The following is an 18,488-nucleotide window of genomic DNA, read 5'->3' on the forward strand; positions in this document are numbered from 1 at the left end:
TGTGACATTCCCTACACATTCATACAATGCATCCGGATGGAAGGCAGTCTCTTACTTGGCTGTCTCTGTCTCCCGAGTAGCTAGGGTTACAGACTCCTGTCTGCGCCCCTGGGCCCGGTTTCAATTTTGATATTGACTGTGGCCAGACTCAAAATAAGTCAACATGCAGGAAGATCAAACTGACTGTCTTCATGGCCGTCAGCCTTACTGGTATGCGGTACTGCAGGTGGAGATCTGGCTACCATTGGCACATTGCTTTCTGCTGCTGTTTCTTAAGAAATGTAGCCGGACCTGTGCTGATGGCTCACGCCTGTAATCTCAGCTACTCGAGAGGCTGAGATCTGAGCATCACAGTTCAAAGCCAGCCTGGGCAGGAAAGTCTGTGAGACTCTGATCTCTACTAAAATACTAAAAGAAAAAAAAAGCTGGAAGTGGAGCTGTGGTTCAAATGGTAGAGCACCAGCCTTGATGAAAAAAAAGCTCAAGGACAGTGCCCAGGCCCTGAGTTCAAGCCCCAGGACAAGGTAAAGGAAGCAAGGGTGGGGGGGGAGAGTAGGAGAGAGAGGGAGAGAGGCGGGGAGGGGGGGGAAGAGAGGAAAAGGAGCAGTCAGGTGGTTCTGTGATATCTGCATATTTCTGCATATATTTGCATGTGATTGCTGTGGGGGGGGCGGTCATACACTTGGGGGCCAGAGATCTCAGGCAGGAAGGTGGATAAACGTAAGGATGCTGCAAGGGTTATCCCCTTTCGGGATAACCTGCTGTCCCAGCCCGGGGCATCCTGGCCTGGCCTTTCCCAAGGACCCCCCCCCCCCGCCCTGCTGGGACCCCCAGCTCCAGTCCTCCTCCTGTTGTCTATTTGACACACTCCTTTGACAGCCCCCAGCCTCCTCCTCCCCAATTGGCGCTGCTTGGGCTTGGTCCCACCCGGCGGTGCGTGTGCACACACCTCTCCTTCGCCTATTTCATTCTGCTTGAAGAAAGGTTCATGTAAATGTCAATGTCTCTCCCAGCTGCCTTGGGAGCTGGACGCCAATCTAATTATTCATCTCGGGGTTTCTTCTGCCGTGGGGGGCGGGGGGGGGTATGGGGAGAGGGTTAGGGCAAATGTTGGCCACCTTGGAATCCTGGATTGAAACACACACACACACACACACACACACACACACACACACACTCACACACACTTTCCTCGGTTGAAATTAATCCTGGAACACAGCCACTGGAGGTGGGGAGTATTAAGGAAATAATCCTGTGAGGAAAATGAGCCCAGAGAGGGGGGGGAATGGAGAAAGGGGGTGGGGGACAAGTCAAGACATCAGAGCAAAGCCATTCAGGAGAAGGAAAGGAAGGAAAAAAATAGAGCCAGGCTGGACAGGAGAGGGCTGGGCTGGGGTCAGCCTCCCTCCTCTGGAGGGGAGGACAAAGCCCTGACCCCTGGGTCACTGCCGTGCAGTCTTGTTCCTCTTGCCAATAATTCAGGGGGGAACCCGGCATTCATTAAACATCCAGGTGGAGCCGTGGCTCAGGTGGTAGAGCACCAGCCTTGAGTTCAAGCCCCAGAACACCTAGAAAACTCACACACAAATGCAGATGATAGATTTATTTCTGGCTCACAAACTCAGGAGCACTGATAATGTGCTGTGGAAAGAAATCACAAACCCCACACACAGAGGAAGGGGAAGAGGCAGTGTGTGAACCTATATGTGTGTGTGGGGGGGTACCTTACACATAGGGTTCATTGTGATGGAAGGCTTTGGTTGTTAAATAAGCACCTCGGGGGATCATTTCACATTTCACGCTACTACATTTTTGTAATTTAAATTCTTTTCCCCCAGGCTGGCTGGCAACTTTGGGGGGGGGGTAAGCTTTAGGTCTCAGGCTAGACTCTCCCTCATTTGCATAACCCCACCCCCCGAGGGTCAGCCCTGCCCCTCCAGGCCCCTTCCTCGTCCCTTAGAGGTCCCTGGGGCCTCTGCCCCACGCCAGCCTGGCCCCTGCGGTCAGCCACCCTGTGAGCTGCGGCTAGGGTAATCCTCCCGGAGTATTGCAAGGATTATCCGGCTGCCCAGCTCCCGTGCAAGTGGATCTGCAGGGAAGGGAGGGGCGCAGGGTCTGAAATACACATGGAGGCACCCCTGAGATTTGGGGGGGATGAAGGTGGGATCCTTGCAATGTGTTCTGTGCACGGACACCGGCCGGGGGGGCATGGTGGACCTGTGACCCCAGAGTATGACCTTGAATCTGAAGGCTGAGACCCAGAAACACTGGGTCCGACCCCTCCCTTCACCAGGACCCCCGACACTAGGCGCTGCTGCTTTCCCAGGGGTCCTTACTCCCTCAGAATAAAAAGTCCTGAAAACTGGGTTTCGTGGTCGTGTTCGTAGAAAGCTGAATGTTCTCACGTTATTAATATGTGCTAAGGCTTTAGTTCGTCATTTTCTTTTCCCTTCTGGTCTGACCACTTCCTGCAGGCCCCAGGTCCTGTGGGGGCTCTGCCTGGCGGGTGCTACCCCTGCGGGGCCCCACCAAGGCCCCCTCCCCAGGCCTCTGGTCCCAGGTGAACCCCAGCGGTTCTGTGGGAGGTCAGTTTTGGCACCGCGGGGGGTTCTTTGCAAGCCTTGATTCTTGGATGAGTTCCCAGGTTCCAGCACACTGCTGGTTCTTTTCTGGAGTGCAGGAGACAGTTTGTTAGGAGGTGCTCTGATGCCGGGTACTGTGGAGCACATCTGTAGTCCTAGGTACAATGAAGGCTGAGGTAGGAGGATCACTGGAGACCAGAAGTTCAAAGCCAGCTTGGGCAACGTAGAGAAGGAGACGCTATTTAAATACACTAAAAATAGCCGGGCACCTGTAATCATAGCTACTCAGGAGGCTGAGATCTGAGGATCCAGGTTCAAAGCCAGCCTGGGCAGGAAAGTCTATGAGAATTTTAGCTCCAATGAACCAGCAAAAAGCGGGAATGGAGTTGTGGCTCACGTGGTAGAGCGCTAATAATAAAAGCTCAGTAAAGGGGCTGGGGAGGTGGCTCAGTGGCAGAGCGTGCGCCTAGCATGCACAAAGCCCTGGGTTCGATTCCTCAGCACCACATACACAGAAAAAGCCGGAAGTGGCGCTGTGGGTCAGGTGGTAGAGTGCCAGCCTTGAGCAAAAGAAGCTCAGGTCCTGAGTTCAAGCCCCAGGACACACACACACACACACACACACACACACACACACACACAAATAAAGTAATAAGTGAGTAAATATAGGAATAGAAAGAAGGGGGTAACTAGGAGACCATGAGCAGGGGTGACACTGTTTAAGAAGAAATGCAGCTTTCTTTGACTTAGGTAACGTCACCGCTCCCCACATCACCTTTGCATGGAAATCCAGATGAAAAAAATCAGAAATGGGAAGCTGCCCTGGGCGGTGGGGGGGGCCTGGGCGGGCTGTGGGGGGGCCTGGGCTGGGCTGTGGGGGAGCCTGGGCGGGCTGTGGGGGGGCCTGGGCTGGGCTGTGGGGGGGCCTGGGCTGGGCTGTGGGGGAGCCTGGGCGGGCTGTGGGGGGGCCTGGGCTGGGCGGTGGGGGGGACCTGGGCTGTGGGGGGCCTGGCCTGGCCCGGGTCGGGCGGTGGGGGGCGCTGGCGGGCGCTGGGGGGCGCTGGCGGGCGGTGGGGGGGCGCTGGCGGGCGGTGGGGGTCGCTGGCGGGCGGTGGCGGGCGCTGGGGGGGCGCTGGCGGGCGGTGGGGGGCGCTGGCGGGCGGTGGGGGGCGCTGGCGGGCGCTGGCGGGAGCTGGGGGGGCGCTGGCGGGCGGTGGGGGGGCGCTGGCGGGCGCTGGGGGGGCGCTGGCGGGCGGTGGGGGGGCGCTGGCGGGCGCTGGGGGGGCGCTGGCGGGCGGTGGGGGGCGCTGGCGGGCGGTGGGGGGCGCTGGGGGGGCGCTGGCGGGCGCTGGGGGGGCGCTGGCGGGCGGTGGGGGGCGCTGGCGGGCGGTGGGGGGGCGCTGGCGGGCGCTGGCGGGCGGTGGCGGGCGGTGGGGGGCGCTGGCGGGCGGTGGCGGGCGGTGGGGGGCGCTGGCGGGCGGTGGGGGGGCGCTGGCGGGCGCTGGCGGGCGGTGGGGGGGCGGTGGGGGGCGCTGGCGGGCGGTGGGGGGGCGCTGGCGGGCGCTGGCGGGCGGTGGCGGGCGGTGGGGGGCGCTGGCGGGCGGTGGCGGGCGGTGGGGGGGCGGTGGGGGGCGCTGGCGGGCGGTGGGGGGGCGCTGGCGGGCGCTGGCGGGCGGTGGGGGGGCGGTGGGGGGCGCTGGCGGGCGGTGGGGGGGCGCTGGCGGGCGGTGGGGGGCGCTGGCGGGCGGTGGGGGGCGGTGGGGGGGCGCTGGCGGGCGCTGGCGGGCGGTGGGGGGGCGGTGGGGGGCGCTGGCGGGCGGTGGGGGGGGCGGTGGGGGGCGCTGGCGGGCGGTGGGGGGGCGCTGGCGGGCGGTGGGGGGCGCTGGCGGGCGGTGGGGGGCGCTGGCGGGCGCTGGCGGGCGGTGGGGGGCGGTGTGGGGGCGCTGGCAGGCGGTGTGGGGGCGCTGGCGGGCGGTGGGGGGCGCTGGCGGGCGGTGGGGGGCGCTGGCGGGCGGTGGGGGGGCGCTGGCGGGCGCTGGCGGGGCGCTGGCGGGCGGTGGCGGGCGCTGGCGGGGCGCTGGCAGGCGGTGGGGGGGCGCTGGCGGGCGGTGGGGGGGCGCTGGGGGGCGCTGGCGGGCGGTGGGGGGCGCTGGCGGGCGGTGGGGGGCGCTGGCGGGCGCTGGCGGGCGGTGGGGGGCGCTGGCGGGCGGTGGGCCCCGCTGGCGGGCGCTGGCGGGCGGTGGCGGGCGCTGGCGGGCGGTGGCGGGCGCTGGCGGGCGCTGGCGGGCGGTGGGGGGGGCGCTGGCGGGCGCTGGCGGGCGGTGGGGGGGGCGCTGGCGGGCGGTGGGGGGGGCGCTGGCGGGCGCTGGCGGGCGCTGGCGGGCGGTGGCGGGCGCTGGCGGGCGGTGGCGGGCGCTGGCGGGCGCTGGCGGGCGGTGGGGGGGGCGCTGGCGGGCGCTGGCGGGCGGTGGGGGGGCGCTGGCGGGCGGTGGGGGGGGCGCTGGCGGGCGGTGGGGGGGCGCTGGCGGGCGGTGGGGGGGCGCTGGCGGGCGGTGGGGGGGGCGCTGGCGGGCGGTGGGGGGGGCGCTGGCGGGCGCTGGCGGGCGGTGGGGGGCGCTGGCGGGCGCTGGCGGGCGGTGGGGGGGGCGCTGGCGGGCGGTGGGGGGCGCTGGCGGGCGCTGGCGGGCGGTGGGGGGGGCGCTGGCGGGCGGTGGGGGGGGGCGCTGGCGGGCGCTGGCGGGCGGTGGGGGGCGCTGGCGGGCGCTGGCGGGCGGTGGGGGGCGCTGGCGGGCGGTGGGGGGCGCTGGCGGGCGGTGGGGGGCGCTGGCGGGCGCTGGCGGGCGGTGGGGGGCGCTGGCGGGCGCTGGCGGGCGCTGGCGGGCGGTGGGGGGGGGGGCGCTGGCGGGCGCTGGCGGGCGGTGGGGGGGGGCGCTGGCGGCCGGGCCGGGCCGGGCCCAGGTCTCCATCCCGGGTGGGGAAGCCTTAGCGGAGAAAGATGTGAAAAGCCTCTTGTTCTTTGGTGCCCGGCGGGCCTCGAACCCGTGCCTGAGCTGTGGCTTGAGCCCCTCCGGCTACGTCACAGGCACGCGGCGTCCAGCACACTTTCCCGCCGCGGCTGGCTTCGAACCCCGATGCCGCGTGGGAACCCGGGCAGCAGGTGGACTTCAACCCCGGGGCCGCCCAAGAAGGTCCCGGACGCCGCGCCGCGCAGGCCGGCGGCGCTAGGACCGCGGGGCGCCGAGGGCGGGGAGAGCGCAAGAGCGGGGGCGTGGCCGGGGCGTCCGGGGGCGTGGCGCGCGTGCGTGCGTCGGTAGGGGCGGGGCGATCGTACGTGAGGGGCGTGGCTAAGGGCGTCCGGGGGCGGGGCGAGCGGGCGGAGACGCCGGCGAGGCGGCGCGCGCAGGTGAGGGCCGGGCGGCGGCGGGAGAGGGCTGAGGGGGGCCCGCGGAAGCGGGGTGCGCCGGGCGGAGGCCCACGGAGCCCCCGGACCCGGGGAGGCCGCGGGGGCCGGGCGGGCCGGCTGCAGGCCCCGCTTCCTGTGAGGCCCGGGCCTCGGGCCTCTCGGGGACTCCGGGCCTCACCCGGCCCCGGCCTAGACCCAGCCCAGCCCCAGGCCCAATCCCAGACCAGCCCAGACCCAGCCCAGGCTCAGGCCCAATCCCAGACCAGCCCAGACCCAGTCCAGGCTCAGGCCCAGGCCCACCCAGGCCCAGGCCCCAGCCCGGCCCAGACCAGCCCCAGGCCCAATCCCAGACCAGCCCAGACCCAGCCCGACCCAGGCCCAGCTCCAGCCCAGACCCAGGCCCACCCAGGCCCAGGCCCCAGCCCGGCCCCAGCCCCAGGCCCAGCCCCAGGCCCCAGCCCCAGGCCCCAGCCCAGCCCAGACCCCAGCCCAGCCCAGACCCAGGCCCAGACCAGCCCAGGCCCAGGCCCAGACCCAGGCCCAGACCCAGACCCAGACCAGCCCAGACCCCAGCCCAGCCCAGACCCAGGCCCAGACCAGCCCAGGCCCAGGCCCAGACCCAGGCCCAGACCCAGACCCAGGCCCAGACCAGCCCAGACCCAGGCCCAGGCCCAGACCAGCCCAGACCCAGGCCCAGACCCAGGCCCAGACCCAGACCCAGACCCAGACCCAGGCCCAGCTCCAGCCCAGCCCCAGGCCCACCCAGGCCCAGGCCCCAGCCCAGACCAGCCCAGACCCAGGCCCAGCTCCAGCCCAGCCCCAGGCCCACCCAGGCCCAGGCCCCAGCCCAGGCCCAGCCCAGACCCAGGCCCAGCCCAGCCCAGACCCAGCCCAGCCCAGACCTAGGCCAGGCCCAGCCCCAGCCCAGCCCCAGCCCAGACCTAGGCCAGGCCCAGCCCCAGCCCAGCCCCAGTCCAGTCCCAGCCCAGGCCCAGCCCCAGTCCAGCCCCAGCCCAGGCCCAGTCCCGTCCCAGGCCCCAGCCCCAGCCCAAGCCTTGACCCAGTCCAGGCTCAGGCCCAGCCCCAGTCCAGGCCCAGGCCCCAGCCCAGGCCCAGTCCAGTCCCAGGCCCCCACCCAGGCCCAGTCCAGGCCCAGCCCCAGGTCCCGACCCAGACCCAGCCCCAGGCCAGGCCCAGCCCAGGCCAAGGGGAGCAAACTGGGGCTGGAAGCCCTGCCCAAGGGCAAAACCTTGCACAGACTTGGAATTCACTTATTTATTAGTTATTTACTTGTTTAGTTGTTTATTCTCTTTATTGTGTTTAATTTGCATGCACTTCTTCCTGGATGGTGTCACCTCGTTTCCTCCCCCCCCCCCACCATGATTCAGTTTAGTTTTGTTTTTTGTCAGTCCTGGGTCTTGAACTCCGGGCCTGGGCGCCATCCCTCAGCTCTTCAGCTCAAGGCAGGCGCTCTACCACTTGAGCCGCAGCGCCACTCCCGGTTTTCTGGTGGTCCCTTGGGGATCAGAGTCTCAGGGCCTTTCCTGCCCGGGCTGCTTTGAGCCTCGAGTCTCACATCTCAGCCTCCTGAGTAGCTGGGGTGACAGGCGCCAGCCACCAGCGCTGGCTGCATGGTTCAGTGTTGGTTGCCTTTTGTCTGTTTTGCTGTGCGCCTGGGATTCGAACTCAGGGCCTTGGATGCTGTCCCTGCCTGAACTTTTTCACACTCAGGGCTGGTGCTGTTACCACCTGAGCCACAGCCTTCTTTGTTTTCCTCTGGTTTGTTGGAGAGAACAGAGTCGCACAGATTTTTCCTCCCCGTCCCCCGCCTCCCGCCCCCTTGTTGGCTTTGAGCTGCCTTCCCCAGGTCTCAGTCTCTTGAGTGAGTGGCTGAGCCAGGTGCCAGCCACACACACTGATTGAAGACACAGGTGGGAGGGGCGGTGTGTCTGCACGTGTGTCGGGTGCGCTTGCGCGCTACGCTCCCAGTGCTCAGTCTCCACGCCAAGCTGGGGGCCGCCCCGATCTCAGCGTTTCCCTCCTTGGCCGTGGTACCCAGCCGTGTTCACCATGCTGGCTTCTCTTCCAGGGTCCTTCATCCTGCTCAGACGCACACTGGGCTCCATCCCCTACTTACCCCTTCCCCTGCCTGCCGCCTGCCCCCGGCCCCGGCCCCGGCCCAGGGGGGTGTCTGACTCCTTAGTGTAGGCTGGAGTCTTTTCCTTTTTTGGTACTGGGGATCGAACCCAGGACCCTGCACTTGCTCTGCAGGCGCTTTGCCACTGAACTAGTTTCCAGCCCCACAGAAGTGTCTTGTTTAGCGCTGCTGTGATCGCACCCAGCCCCTAGCAGCCGCAGGGGCTGGAATGACTCACCCCTCACCTGCTGGGTCTTGGCTGTTTTTTTGTGGGTGTTTGCCCCGACCTCCCCTCAAACATGCGGGTGGGGTGAGGTGCAATTCCACACATGCTCTGGATCCTAAAGGAAGTCGGGATGGCCTCAGGGAGGGAAGGAAAGTTCCAGAAGGGCATGCGGTCAGATTGGGGCCAGGCCTGGGATGACCCAATCAGAGGGAAGTGGTGGTGAGGCGGGACTCTTGGTTTTGAGTGGCAGGTTTGGGTGTGGAAGCTGAGTAACCCGGGTCTCGAGTACTGGTGGGAGACTTCACTCAGCAGCTTGGTGGTCAGTTAGCACGGGCCAGGACAGAGCCTTCTGGGCAAGGGAGAGCTCTGGTCCACCATTTATATTACAGGCCCAGTAGCTTCTCAGACTGGAGTCAGTTCTGGGCTATGGAAGGGGACGAGGTACCAGGCAGGCTCAGAGAAGGCAAGCCAGTTGCCCAAGGTCACACAGCACTTGAAGACCAAATGCAGCCACCTGGCCTTCGCCCGCTGTGCTTAACCAGCACTCACGCACCCCTCCAATCACCGCCGAGGGCCCTTGTGCTGCGCTTAAGAGCAGGTTCGGGGCGCGGTGCCAGGCCTGATTAATGTCTTCCTTGCCATCTTCCTGCCGGGGGTCTGATTAGGCTATTTATAGGGGCCTGGCATCTTAATATTCCACCCGGCGCCGTCTTGCCAATCAAATCAGTGCCGTGTGCGGTGTGCAAGCGGCTTGGTGGCACAGGGGAGCGGAGCTCATTAACCCGATATAAATAGACTCTGCCTGCTCCTCGCCACCCAGAGCCGCCTGCCTTCCTGCCCCCCCCCCGCACCCCTCCCCTGCACCCCTCCACCCCCGGCCTCTGCTCCCGTGGCCCTGGTCCTCACAGCAGCAGCCCGTGGCCCCGGTGCCCATCTGGGGACCGCTCTTGATGTGAATTTGGGTGACCCCCGGCCCCGCCCGGCCCTCCCCTGCTGGCCCCTGCCCAGTGCCAGGGTTTCTTTCTTATCCAAGGTGGGGGTTGGGATAGCACATGGAGCTGCCCCGAGCTCACACCCCGGCTCACACCCCGGCTCACACCCCGCTGCCCCTGCACCTGTGTCCCACCTTTTTTGTTGCTGTTGTTCTTGTCTGTCCTGGGGCTTGAACTCAGGGCCTGGACGCTGCTCAAGCCTCGCACTCTACCGCTTGAGCCCAGCGCCACTTTTGGCTGTTGAGTCATAAATTGGAGATAAGAGTCTCACAGGGGCTTTTCTGCTTTCCTGCCCAGGCTGCCTTTGAACCGTGATCTTCAGGTCTCAGCCTCCTGCGTGCGTGGATGACAGGTATGAATGAGCCACCGGTGCCCAGCCCGCCCTTCTGGTTTATTTTGCCAGTCCTGGGGCTTGAACTCAGGGCCTGGGCGCTGTCCCTGAGTTTCTTTTACTCAAGGCTGGCGCTCTACCCCTTGAGCCACAGCGCCACTTCTGGCATTGGAGATCAGAGTCTCTTGGACTTTCTGCCCGGGCTGGCTTCGAACCGCGATCCTCAGATCTCAGCCTCCTGCCACGTCCCACTTTTTGGAATCCCTCCGTCTCCTCTTCCCCACCCCTCTCCGGCCTCCCCTCCACAAGCCTCTGCAGGGTCCTGGCTTCTGGGTGCCCCGCCACCCAGGGGTGCCCCCCGGGTCTCGGCCGTGCCGCCGTGTCTGGGGTGACGCCGAGCTCTCTCCTCGCAGGCACCATGACGCCGGCGCACACGCAGCCGTCGGCGGGGCAGACCTACGCCGTGCCCCTGCTGCAGCCCGACCTGCGGCGGGAGGAGGCGGTCCAGCAGGCGGCCGACGCCCTGCAGTACCTACAGACGGTCTCCGCAGACATCTTCAACAGGTGGGGCCCGCGCCCCCGCCCCGCACCCCGCGCCCCCACCCCGGCTCGGGCCGGCCGGTCCTGGGAGACCCCGGAGCTCCCCGGCTCCTCCACCCCGCGCTCCGGGGCACGGAGCCAGCGGTGGCTGTCGGTGTGGTGGTGTGCGGTGTGGGGGTGTGCGGTGTGGGGGTGTGCGGTGTGGGGGTGTGCGGTGTGGGGGTGTGCGGTGTGGGGGTGTGCGGTGTGGGGGTGTGCGGTGTGGTGCTGTGCGGTGTGGTGCTGTGCTGTGCGGTGCGGTGCTGTGCGGTGTGGTGCTGTGCTGTGCGGTGTGGTGCTGTGCGGTGTGGTGCTGTGCGGTGTGGTGCTGTGCGGTGTGGTGCTGTGCGGTGTGGTGCTGTGCGGTGTGGTGGTGTGCGGTGTGGTGCTGTGCGGTGTGGTGCTGTGCGGTGTGGTGGTGTGCGGTGTGGTGGTGTGCGGTGTGGTGGTGTGCGGTGTGGTGCTGTGCGGTGTGGTGCTGTGCGGTGCGGTGCGGTGCGGTGTGGTGCTGTGCGGTGTGGTGCTGTGCGGTGTGGTGCTGTGCTGTGCTGTGCGGTGTGGTGCTGTGCGGTGTGGTGCTGTGCGGTGTGGTACTGTGCGGTGTGGTGCTGTGCTGTGCTGTGCGGTGTGGTGCTGTGCTGTGCGGTGTGGTACTGTGCGGTGTGGTGCTGTGCGGTGCGGTGTGGTGCTGTGCACCGTGCCTGGGCCGCGGCGGTGGAGACGCACCGACCGGCTGTGCCGCCCGCCCCACGGCGCAGGCGCAGAACGCGGTGGAGCCCAGCGCCTCTGTCCAAGCCTCTGCAGGGCCACAGCGCGGGCGGGGCGGGGGGGTCGCCTGGGGCAGACAGCGCCTCCCTTCTCCAGCCCTGAGCCATCGCCCCTCAGAACCTCTCTAGGCTTCCGTGTGCTGGTGGTGGTGACGGTGGTGGTGGTGATGGTGGTGTCGGTGGTGGTGGTGGTGGTGGTGGTGACGGTGGTGGTGGTGATGGTGGTGGTGTGGTGGTGGTGGTGGTGGTGGTGACGGTGGTGGTGGTGGTGGTGGAGGTGGCGGTGGTGGTGGTGGTGGTGGTGACGGTGGTGGTGGTGGTGGTGGTGGTGGTGGTGGTGGTGGTGGTGGTGGTGGTGGTGGAGGTGGCGGTGGTGGTGGTGGTGGTGGCGGTGGCGGTGGTGGTGGTGGTGGTGGTGGTGGTGGTGGAGGTGATGGTGATGGTGGTGGTGGTGGTGACGGTGGTGGTGGTGGTGGTGGTGGTGGTGGTGGAGGTGACGGTGGTGGTGGTGGTGGTGGTGGTGGAGGTGATGGTGATGGTGGTGGTGGTGGTGGTGGAGGTGACGGTGGTGGTGGTGGTGGTGGTGGTGGTGGTGGAGGTGATGGTGATGGTGGTGGTGGTGGTGGTGACGGTGGTGGTGGTGGTGGTGACGGTGGTGGTGGTGGTGGTGGTGGTGGTGGAGGTGACGGTGGTGGTGGTGGTGGTGGTGGTGGTGGAGGTGATGGTGATGGTGGTGGTGATGTTGGTGATGGTGGTAGTCCTTGCAGGGATGCAGGCATGAGCTGGGGGCCCGGGGCTCCTTGCTGCCTACGGTGTCCACCCTTGGCTGCGCTCAGCCGTCTTGGGAGCTGTCAGTGGGCGTTGGTGCGCCGCATGACTGTGCCCCAGAGACCCCCAGAGACCGTGCCCCAGAGACGGTGCCCCAGAGACCGGCACGGGAGAGGATACCGCCCCCGCCCCTGGCTGTCAAGCACGCTGAGCTGGCCCTCAAAAGCCCTGGGCAGTAGTGGCTCATGCTGGGAATCCCAGCTACTCAGGAGGCTGAGATCTGAGGATCGCGGTTCAAAGCCAGCCTGGGCAGGAAAGTCCGTGAGACTCTGATCTCTGATCTCCATTGAACCACCGGAAAACCAGAAGTGGAGCTGCTCTAAGTGGTAGAGCGCTAGCCTTGAGCTGAAGAGCTGAGGGACGTGTTCCTCAGGAGCCCACGCGTGCCCGGCGAAGGGGAGGTTGCGCTGAGGCCGGGGGACGAGGGCACGCCCTTCCCCTTGGAGGGGTGGGTGGGTGCGTGGCTGGGCCCCTCCCCTTGGAGGGGTGGGTGGGTGCGTGGCTGGGCCCCTCCCCGTGGAGGGGTGGGTGGGTGCGTGGCTGGGCCCCTCCCCGTGGAGGGGTGGGTGGGTGCGTGGCTGGGCCCCCCCAGCCCGGCCCCACTCAGCCTGGCCTCACTGTGTGACCATGCTGGGCGTGGCGCAGACTGCGTGGGCTTCAGACCAGAGGGCGCGCGTCGGGGGCGCTGCCCACACCGCCCGGCACTGGCCGCGTGGTCAGGCCCGCGTGGCTTCCAGCCCAGGCCGCTGCACTCCTGGACTTTGGCCTCTGGAAGCGAGGCTCACGGGGGGGGGGGGGGCCGTGGCACCCTCCAGCTCCACTCCTGCGCGCTGGTGCCCATTGGAGATCGGCTTTCCTGCCCCAGCTGGCTTCGAACCTCAGATCCCAGCCGCCCTGAGCAGCTGGGACCTTTCACATCTGATCAGCTTTGGGGGATGTGACCCCGGCTTGAAGCCCCCTCCCCGCCTGGCCCCGGGGTGCACCTTGAGCGTGAGGGGCAGCACCAGGGAGCTGGCGGCCTGAAGGAAGGGCAAGGACCGCTCAGCCCCCCCTCCCCGCCTCACCCCAAAATACCCACCCGAGATGCCACCCGCCTCACGAGATGCCACCGCCTCACGGGGCGGAGGTGTGGCGGATGGGTTGGAGAGGTGAGGCCGTGGCCGCCAGCCCTGCCCAGCCCCTCCTCCCCCTCCCTGCCCTTTCCCCACCTCCACCCCCTTCTTGCTGATTGGCCCGCTGGCCCCAGGTTCCCGCCACCTGCATAATTAGCAGATCATTCTTCATTGTTCCCTGGGGTGCTGGGCCCAGCCCCCCCTTCCCGGTTCGCTGCTGCTGTGCCGGGCCAGCGAGGCCCTGCCTGATCCCCCCTCCACCCCCCTCTGCCCCCTCCCCGTGGAGCAGCGCCTGGCCCAGCATGGCTGAGGGCCCTTCCCAAGTCACTGCCAGGCTGGCTGGCCTGCACCCTGCACCCCTGCCCCTCCCCTGAACCCCTGCCCCTCCCCTGAACCCCTGCCCCTCCCCTGCACCTCTGCCCTCCACCCCTCCCCCTCCCCCCTGCCAGTCCCCTGCACCCTGCCTCTCCCCTGCCCCCCGCCCCTCCCCTGCATCCTTGCCCCCTGCCCCTCCCCTGCACCCCTGCCCCTCCCCTGCCCCTTTGCTGCTCCCCTGCCCCTCCCTGCACTGCCCCTCCCTCCCCTGCACCCCTTCCCTGCCCCTCCCCTTGCCCCTCCGTGCCTTGCCCTCCGCCTACTCCCTGCCTGGTCCCCGACAGCCCGCATCTGGCTGGATTCTGGCCCCGAAACTGTGCTGCAGCTAACTAGAAACTTGTATGTAGTACAAGGTGTGACGGCTTGCGAGGCCTCGGATGAGGCTGGGTGGCACGGGGCAGCTGCCCTGGCTCCAGCCCCGCGGCCCGGCCCGGCCCGGCCCGCAGCGCCCGTCGGCTCCCTCGTCTCCTTCTCTTGGGCCAGTGCCAGGGCTGGAGGGGGAGGGGCCCGGCCGGCGCTGCGCCCCTACGCACCCCTGAGCTCCCCTGCCGGAGCGCACAGCCCCAGCCCGGCCTCCTTTCCCGGGCTGCTGCCTGCGCACGTGCACACTCACGTGTGCACACGCACACTCACGTGTGCACACGCACACACACCGTTTAATGACACGTTCCAGGAGCTTGCCAGCGCTCGAGGTGGATCTTCCGCTATCAACTTTGGCAACTTTGCCTCTTCCCCTCTCCCTCTCCCCCCTCCCCTTCCCCCCTCCCCTCCCCCTCTCCCCTTCTCCCCTCCCCTCTTCTTCTTGGCAGAGCAGGGACTGCGGACACTGCTGTCTCTGGTCCGTCCCCCATTTCCCCCGGGGACAGGACGGTGCAAGTCAGTGGCCGCGCTTGCCCCAGGAGAAGGCCGCCGTGGGCCGTGTCGGCGTCCTGGAGGGCTCTGGAGAGGGCGGGGCCTCGGCCGTCTGTGGAGGAGGCGCCTTGGAACCCGGCTCCGCCCCGCGCCTTCCGCTGCCCCCTCTCAGGGCTGCGGGGCGCACCCGTGAGGGCGCGGAGGGCTTTTGGGGAGCCAAGACCTGGGGCTGGCAGCGGTGTTTGGGTCTGAACCCTGTCATTGTGTAGAGATGGCTCTTGTTCCCAGGCCTGACCCTGCAGGGAGGGGAACTCGGCCTGTGCTTCCCTGTGCTCCACCTGAGAACGTGCGGCCCAGGTCCGGCCCAGGGAGAAAGGCCGGGCGTGGCAGAGCCGTGTCTGTGGAGGCAGAGGGGGAGGACCGCAGCGGGAGGCCGGCCCAGCCAACCTCAGGGAGACCCTCTCTCTGACACCAGGCTGCGTGTGCTGCGCGTCGTAGTCCTAGTGGCTTGTGGCCAGCCTGGGGGCAAAAATGCCAGAGCCTCTCTGGAAAATGAACTGGAGCGACCAGGGCTGGAGCTGTGGCTTGGGCGGTGAAGCCCCTGCTTAGCAAGGGCCAGGCTCAGGCCCAAACCCCAGAGGGGCCACAAGTGTGGGCAGGGCTGTGCCCGAGGGTGGGTGCGGAGGGCTGGCACGGGACAGCGGAGATAAGCCAGGTGCCCAGGCCAGGCCACAGCCCACGCAGAGAGCAAAGGCAGCGAAGGCCGGGCAGCCGGCGCCCAGCCACACCAGCTCTGGGTTTCCTCGGGGAGCCACTGGCTGCTGTGGGAGCAGCCCGGCCACGCCCCCGGCCATGCCCCCGGCCTCCCATCCCCAGGCCGGACGCCACTGTGGCTGCTCCCAGGTCTGCATAGAGAGGTAGTGTCCCAGCCCGAGTCTCTCCCCGCAGGATCTCGCAGCGGGTGGAGCTGAGCCGGAGGCAGCTGCAGGCCATCGGGGCGCGCGTCTCCCTGGCCCAGGCCAAGATCGAGAAGATCAAGGGCAGCAAGAAGGCCATCAAGGTAGCCACCTGCGCCCGCTGCCCAGCCCGCCCTCCCGCTGCCCAGCCCTCCCTCCCGCTGCCCCGCTGCCCCGCCCGCCCTCCTGCTGCCCAGCCCGCCCTCCCACCTTGCCCGGAGCTCCTCCCTCTGCCCACATGCTAGCCCGGGGCACCCGGGCGCCCTGACCGGCCGGCCCACAGGTGTTCTCCAGTGCCAAGTACCCAGCTCCGGAGCGCCTGCAGGACTACGGCTCCATCTTCACGGGCGCGCAGGACCCGGGCCTGGAGCGGCGTCTGCGCCACAGGATCCAGAGCAAACACCGGCCCCTGGACGAGCGCGCTGTGCAGGTGTGTGCCCACGAGGGGGCAGGGGGGACAGCGGGGGGGGACGCCGAGCTGAAGCCCACAGCACATTGGTCATCCCCCAGGAGAAGCTGAAGTACTTCCCAGTGTGTGTGAGCGCCCGGCCCGAGCCCGAGGAGGAGGCGGAGGAGGGGCTCGGGGGTCTGCCCAGCAACATCCGCTCCGTCAGCTCCCTGCTGCTCTTCAACACCACTGAGAACCTGTACGCCCTGAGGGGGGTAGGGGGCAGGGGGGAGGGGAGAGGGGGTGGGCAGGCCAAGGGGGTGGGCAGGCCGCCCGGCTTCGTGGGCTTCACACTAGTCCAGGAGCTCTCAGCTGACCGGCTTGATTTGGAGCCTGCAGAAAATGCTCGTATGTAGTGGGCTGGGGAGCTCACCGCCCCGCCCCCCGCAGGTACAAGAAGTATGTCTTCCTGGACCCGCTGGCCGGCGCAGTGACCAAAACCCACGTGATGCTGGGGGCAGAGACAGAAGAGAAGCTGTTTGCAGCCCCCCTGTCCATCAGCAAGAGGGAGCAGCTGGAGCAGCAGGTGGGGCGGGCCAGGATGCAGCTGGGCGGGGCGGCTGGGCACCTGCCAGGGAGGCGCCGCTGAACCCCATCCACCCGTCATCATCCACCCATCATCCATCCACCCATCCATCATCCACCCGTCATCATCCACCAATCATCCATCCACCCGTCATCATCCACCAATCATCCATCCACCCATCCATCATCCACCAATCATCCATCCACCCATCCATCATCCACCCGTCATCATCCACCAATCATCCATCCACCCGTCATCATCCACCAATCATCCACCCATCATCCATCATCCACCCATCATCCATCCACCCATCCATCATCCACCCGTCATCATTCACCAATCATCCATCCATCCATCCATCCATCCATCCATCCATCCATCCATCATCCACCCGTCATCATCCACCCGTCATCATCCACCCGTCATCATCCACCCGTCATCATCCACCCGTCATCCATCCACCCATCCATCATCCACCAATCATCCATCCACCCATCCATCCATCATCCATCCACCCTTCATCAATCATCCATCCATTATCCGTCCATCATCTATCCATCATCCATCCACCCATCCATCCGTTAACCATCCACCACCCATCCATCATCCACCCGTCATCCATCCACCCGTCATCCACCCACCCATCCATCGTCCACCCCCCCATCGTCCATCCAGCCCGGCTGGCTGGGCCCCTGCAGCCCGGCAGTGCCCACACCACCCTCTCAGGGCCCACATGACACCCACAGGTCCCGGAGAGCTACTTCTACGTGCCAGACTTGGGCCAGGTGCCGGAGATGGACGTGCCGTCCTACCTGCCGGACCTGCCGGGCGTGGCCGATGACCTGGTCTACAGCGCCGACCTGGGCCCTGGCATCGCGCCCTCCGCCCCCGGGGCCATGCCCGAGCTGCCCGCCTTCCACACCGAGGTGGCCGGGCCCTCCAAGCCCGGTGAGCGGAGGGGCTGGCTGTGGGAGGGCCAGGGCCGGGCGCCGCTGCCTTCTGAGCACACACTCATTCCCATCCAGACTCGGAGGATGGGGTGCTGACGGCGCCCCCGCCCCCCCCGCCCCCCCCGCCGCCGCCCCCTGCTCCCGCCGTGCTGGCCGGAGCTCCCCCGCCGCCCCCGTCCCTCCAGACCAGCGCCCCCGCCGGCCCGGGGCCCAGGGAGGACGATGCGGGCAGCGGCGTGCCCCCCCCAGGTAAGAGCCCTCGGGGAAGGGGTCCCCCTCAAATGGGAGCCCTCGTGCAGGTCCTGCTCCCCTTCCCCCTCCCTCTGTGCTCGGAACCAGTGGTGTGGGGCTGCCTTGCCCCGCCAGCCTGAGCCGGGGGGCTCTGCACCCCGGAGCACGTCAGTGGCCTGACTTGCGTTGCGACCCTGCCGGCCACGCGAGCCCGCGACCGCAGCAGCGACCGGGGCGGGACCCCGTGGGGCGCAGCCCCCTGCCACAGCCCCCTGCCCCCCACAGCCCCCATCCAGGGCGCCCCCAAGGAAGTGCTGGACCCCTCCAGCGGCCGGGCCACCCTGCTGGAGTCCATCCGCCAGGCCGGGGGCATCGGCAAGGCCGGGCTGCGCAGCGTGAAGGAGCGCCGGCTGGAGAAGAAGAAGCAGAAGGAGCAGGAGCAAGGTGAGCCCGCACCCCGCTCCCCGGCGCCCCACTCCCGCTCCTGCCTGGGCCGGGCTCGTGTGCCCTCAGGGCCGGGCAGTGCGTGGCCCCCACAGGCCCGCCGCGGCCACGCGCCCTGCGCCCCGGCCTGCCGAGCCTTTGCGGGCTGAGGACTCGGCGTCCACCCCGAGCGCCGTCCTCAGGCCCCGGCGCCCTGCCTTGCAGTGAGAGCCACGGGCCAGGGCGGGGACCTCATGTCCGACCTCTTCAACAAGCTGCTGCTGCGGCGCAAAGGTAAGAGGGCGCGGCCCGCCTTCCCCGCCAGCCGCCAGGTGGGGGTGTGGGGGGGCTGCCAGCGCAGACCCCCACCCCTCGATTGCTCCCCCCCAGGAATCTCTGGGAAAGGCCCCGGCGCGGGGGCCAGCGAGGGGCCTGGCGGGGCCTTCGCCCGGATGTCAGACTCCATCCCGCCCCTGCCGCCGCCGCAGCAGCCCGCGGGGGAGGACGAGGACGACTGGGAGGCGTAGGCGGGCGCCTTGCGAGCAGCACCCCCCCCAAATAAACCTCATGGGACAGTGGCTTAAGCTCTTTATTCAGTGCATGGAGTCTCTGAAGCCAGCCACGCTGTGGGCACCCCGGGCCTGGCCGGTGGCGATGGGGTGGCTGAAAACGGACAAGGGGGAGGTCCACGGCCGGCTGAGCTGTGGGGGTGGAGGGGGGGCTGGAAACGGACAAGGGGGAGGTCCACGGCCCGCTGAGCTGTGGGGGTG

General features: G+C 67.8%; 1 protein-coding gene across 2 annotated transcripts; it reads left to right on the plus strand.

Moving 5' to 3' along the window:
• Positions 1-5,936: 5,936 nt before the first annotated feature.
• Positions 5,937-18,292, plus strand: LOC138807289 (WASH complex subunit 1-like). 2 transcript variants are annotated; one of them, XM_069992897.1, is made up of 12 exons: positions 5,937-5,985; positions 9,638-9,692; positions 10,085-10,235; positions 15,133-15,244; positions 15,424-15,570; positions 15,651-15,787; positions 15,979-16,114; positions 16,861-17,062; positions 17,140-17,313; positions 17,581-17,739; positions 17,944-18,012; positions 18,109-18,292. In XM_069992897.1, exons 2-12 carry the CDS (start codon positions 9,686-9,688, stop codon positions 18,243-18,245), a joined length of 1,431 nt encoding a protein of 476 aa, XP_069848998.1. In that variant the 5' UTR covers positions 5,937-5,985; positions 9,638-9,685; the 3' UTR covers positions 18,246-18,292. The 2 variants fall into 2 exon arrangements, with proteins under 2 accessions (XP_069848998.1, XP_069849008.1); XM_069992907.1 differs by lacking the exon at positions 5,937-5,985 and adding an exon at positions 7,899-7,916.
• Positions 18,293-18,488: the final 196 nt, after the last annotated feature.

The sequence above is a fragment of the Dipodomys merriami genome, unplaced genomic scaffold (assembly GCF_024711535.1).
Source record: "Dipodomys merriami isolate MVZ:Mamm:240054 unplaced genomic scaffold, mDipMer1.0.p SCAF_1009, whole genome shotgun sequence".
Classification (NCBI taxonomy): domain Eukaryota; kingdom Metazoa; phylum Chordata; class Mammalia; order Rodentia; family Heteromyidae; genus Dipodomys; species Dipodomys merriami.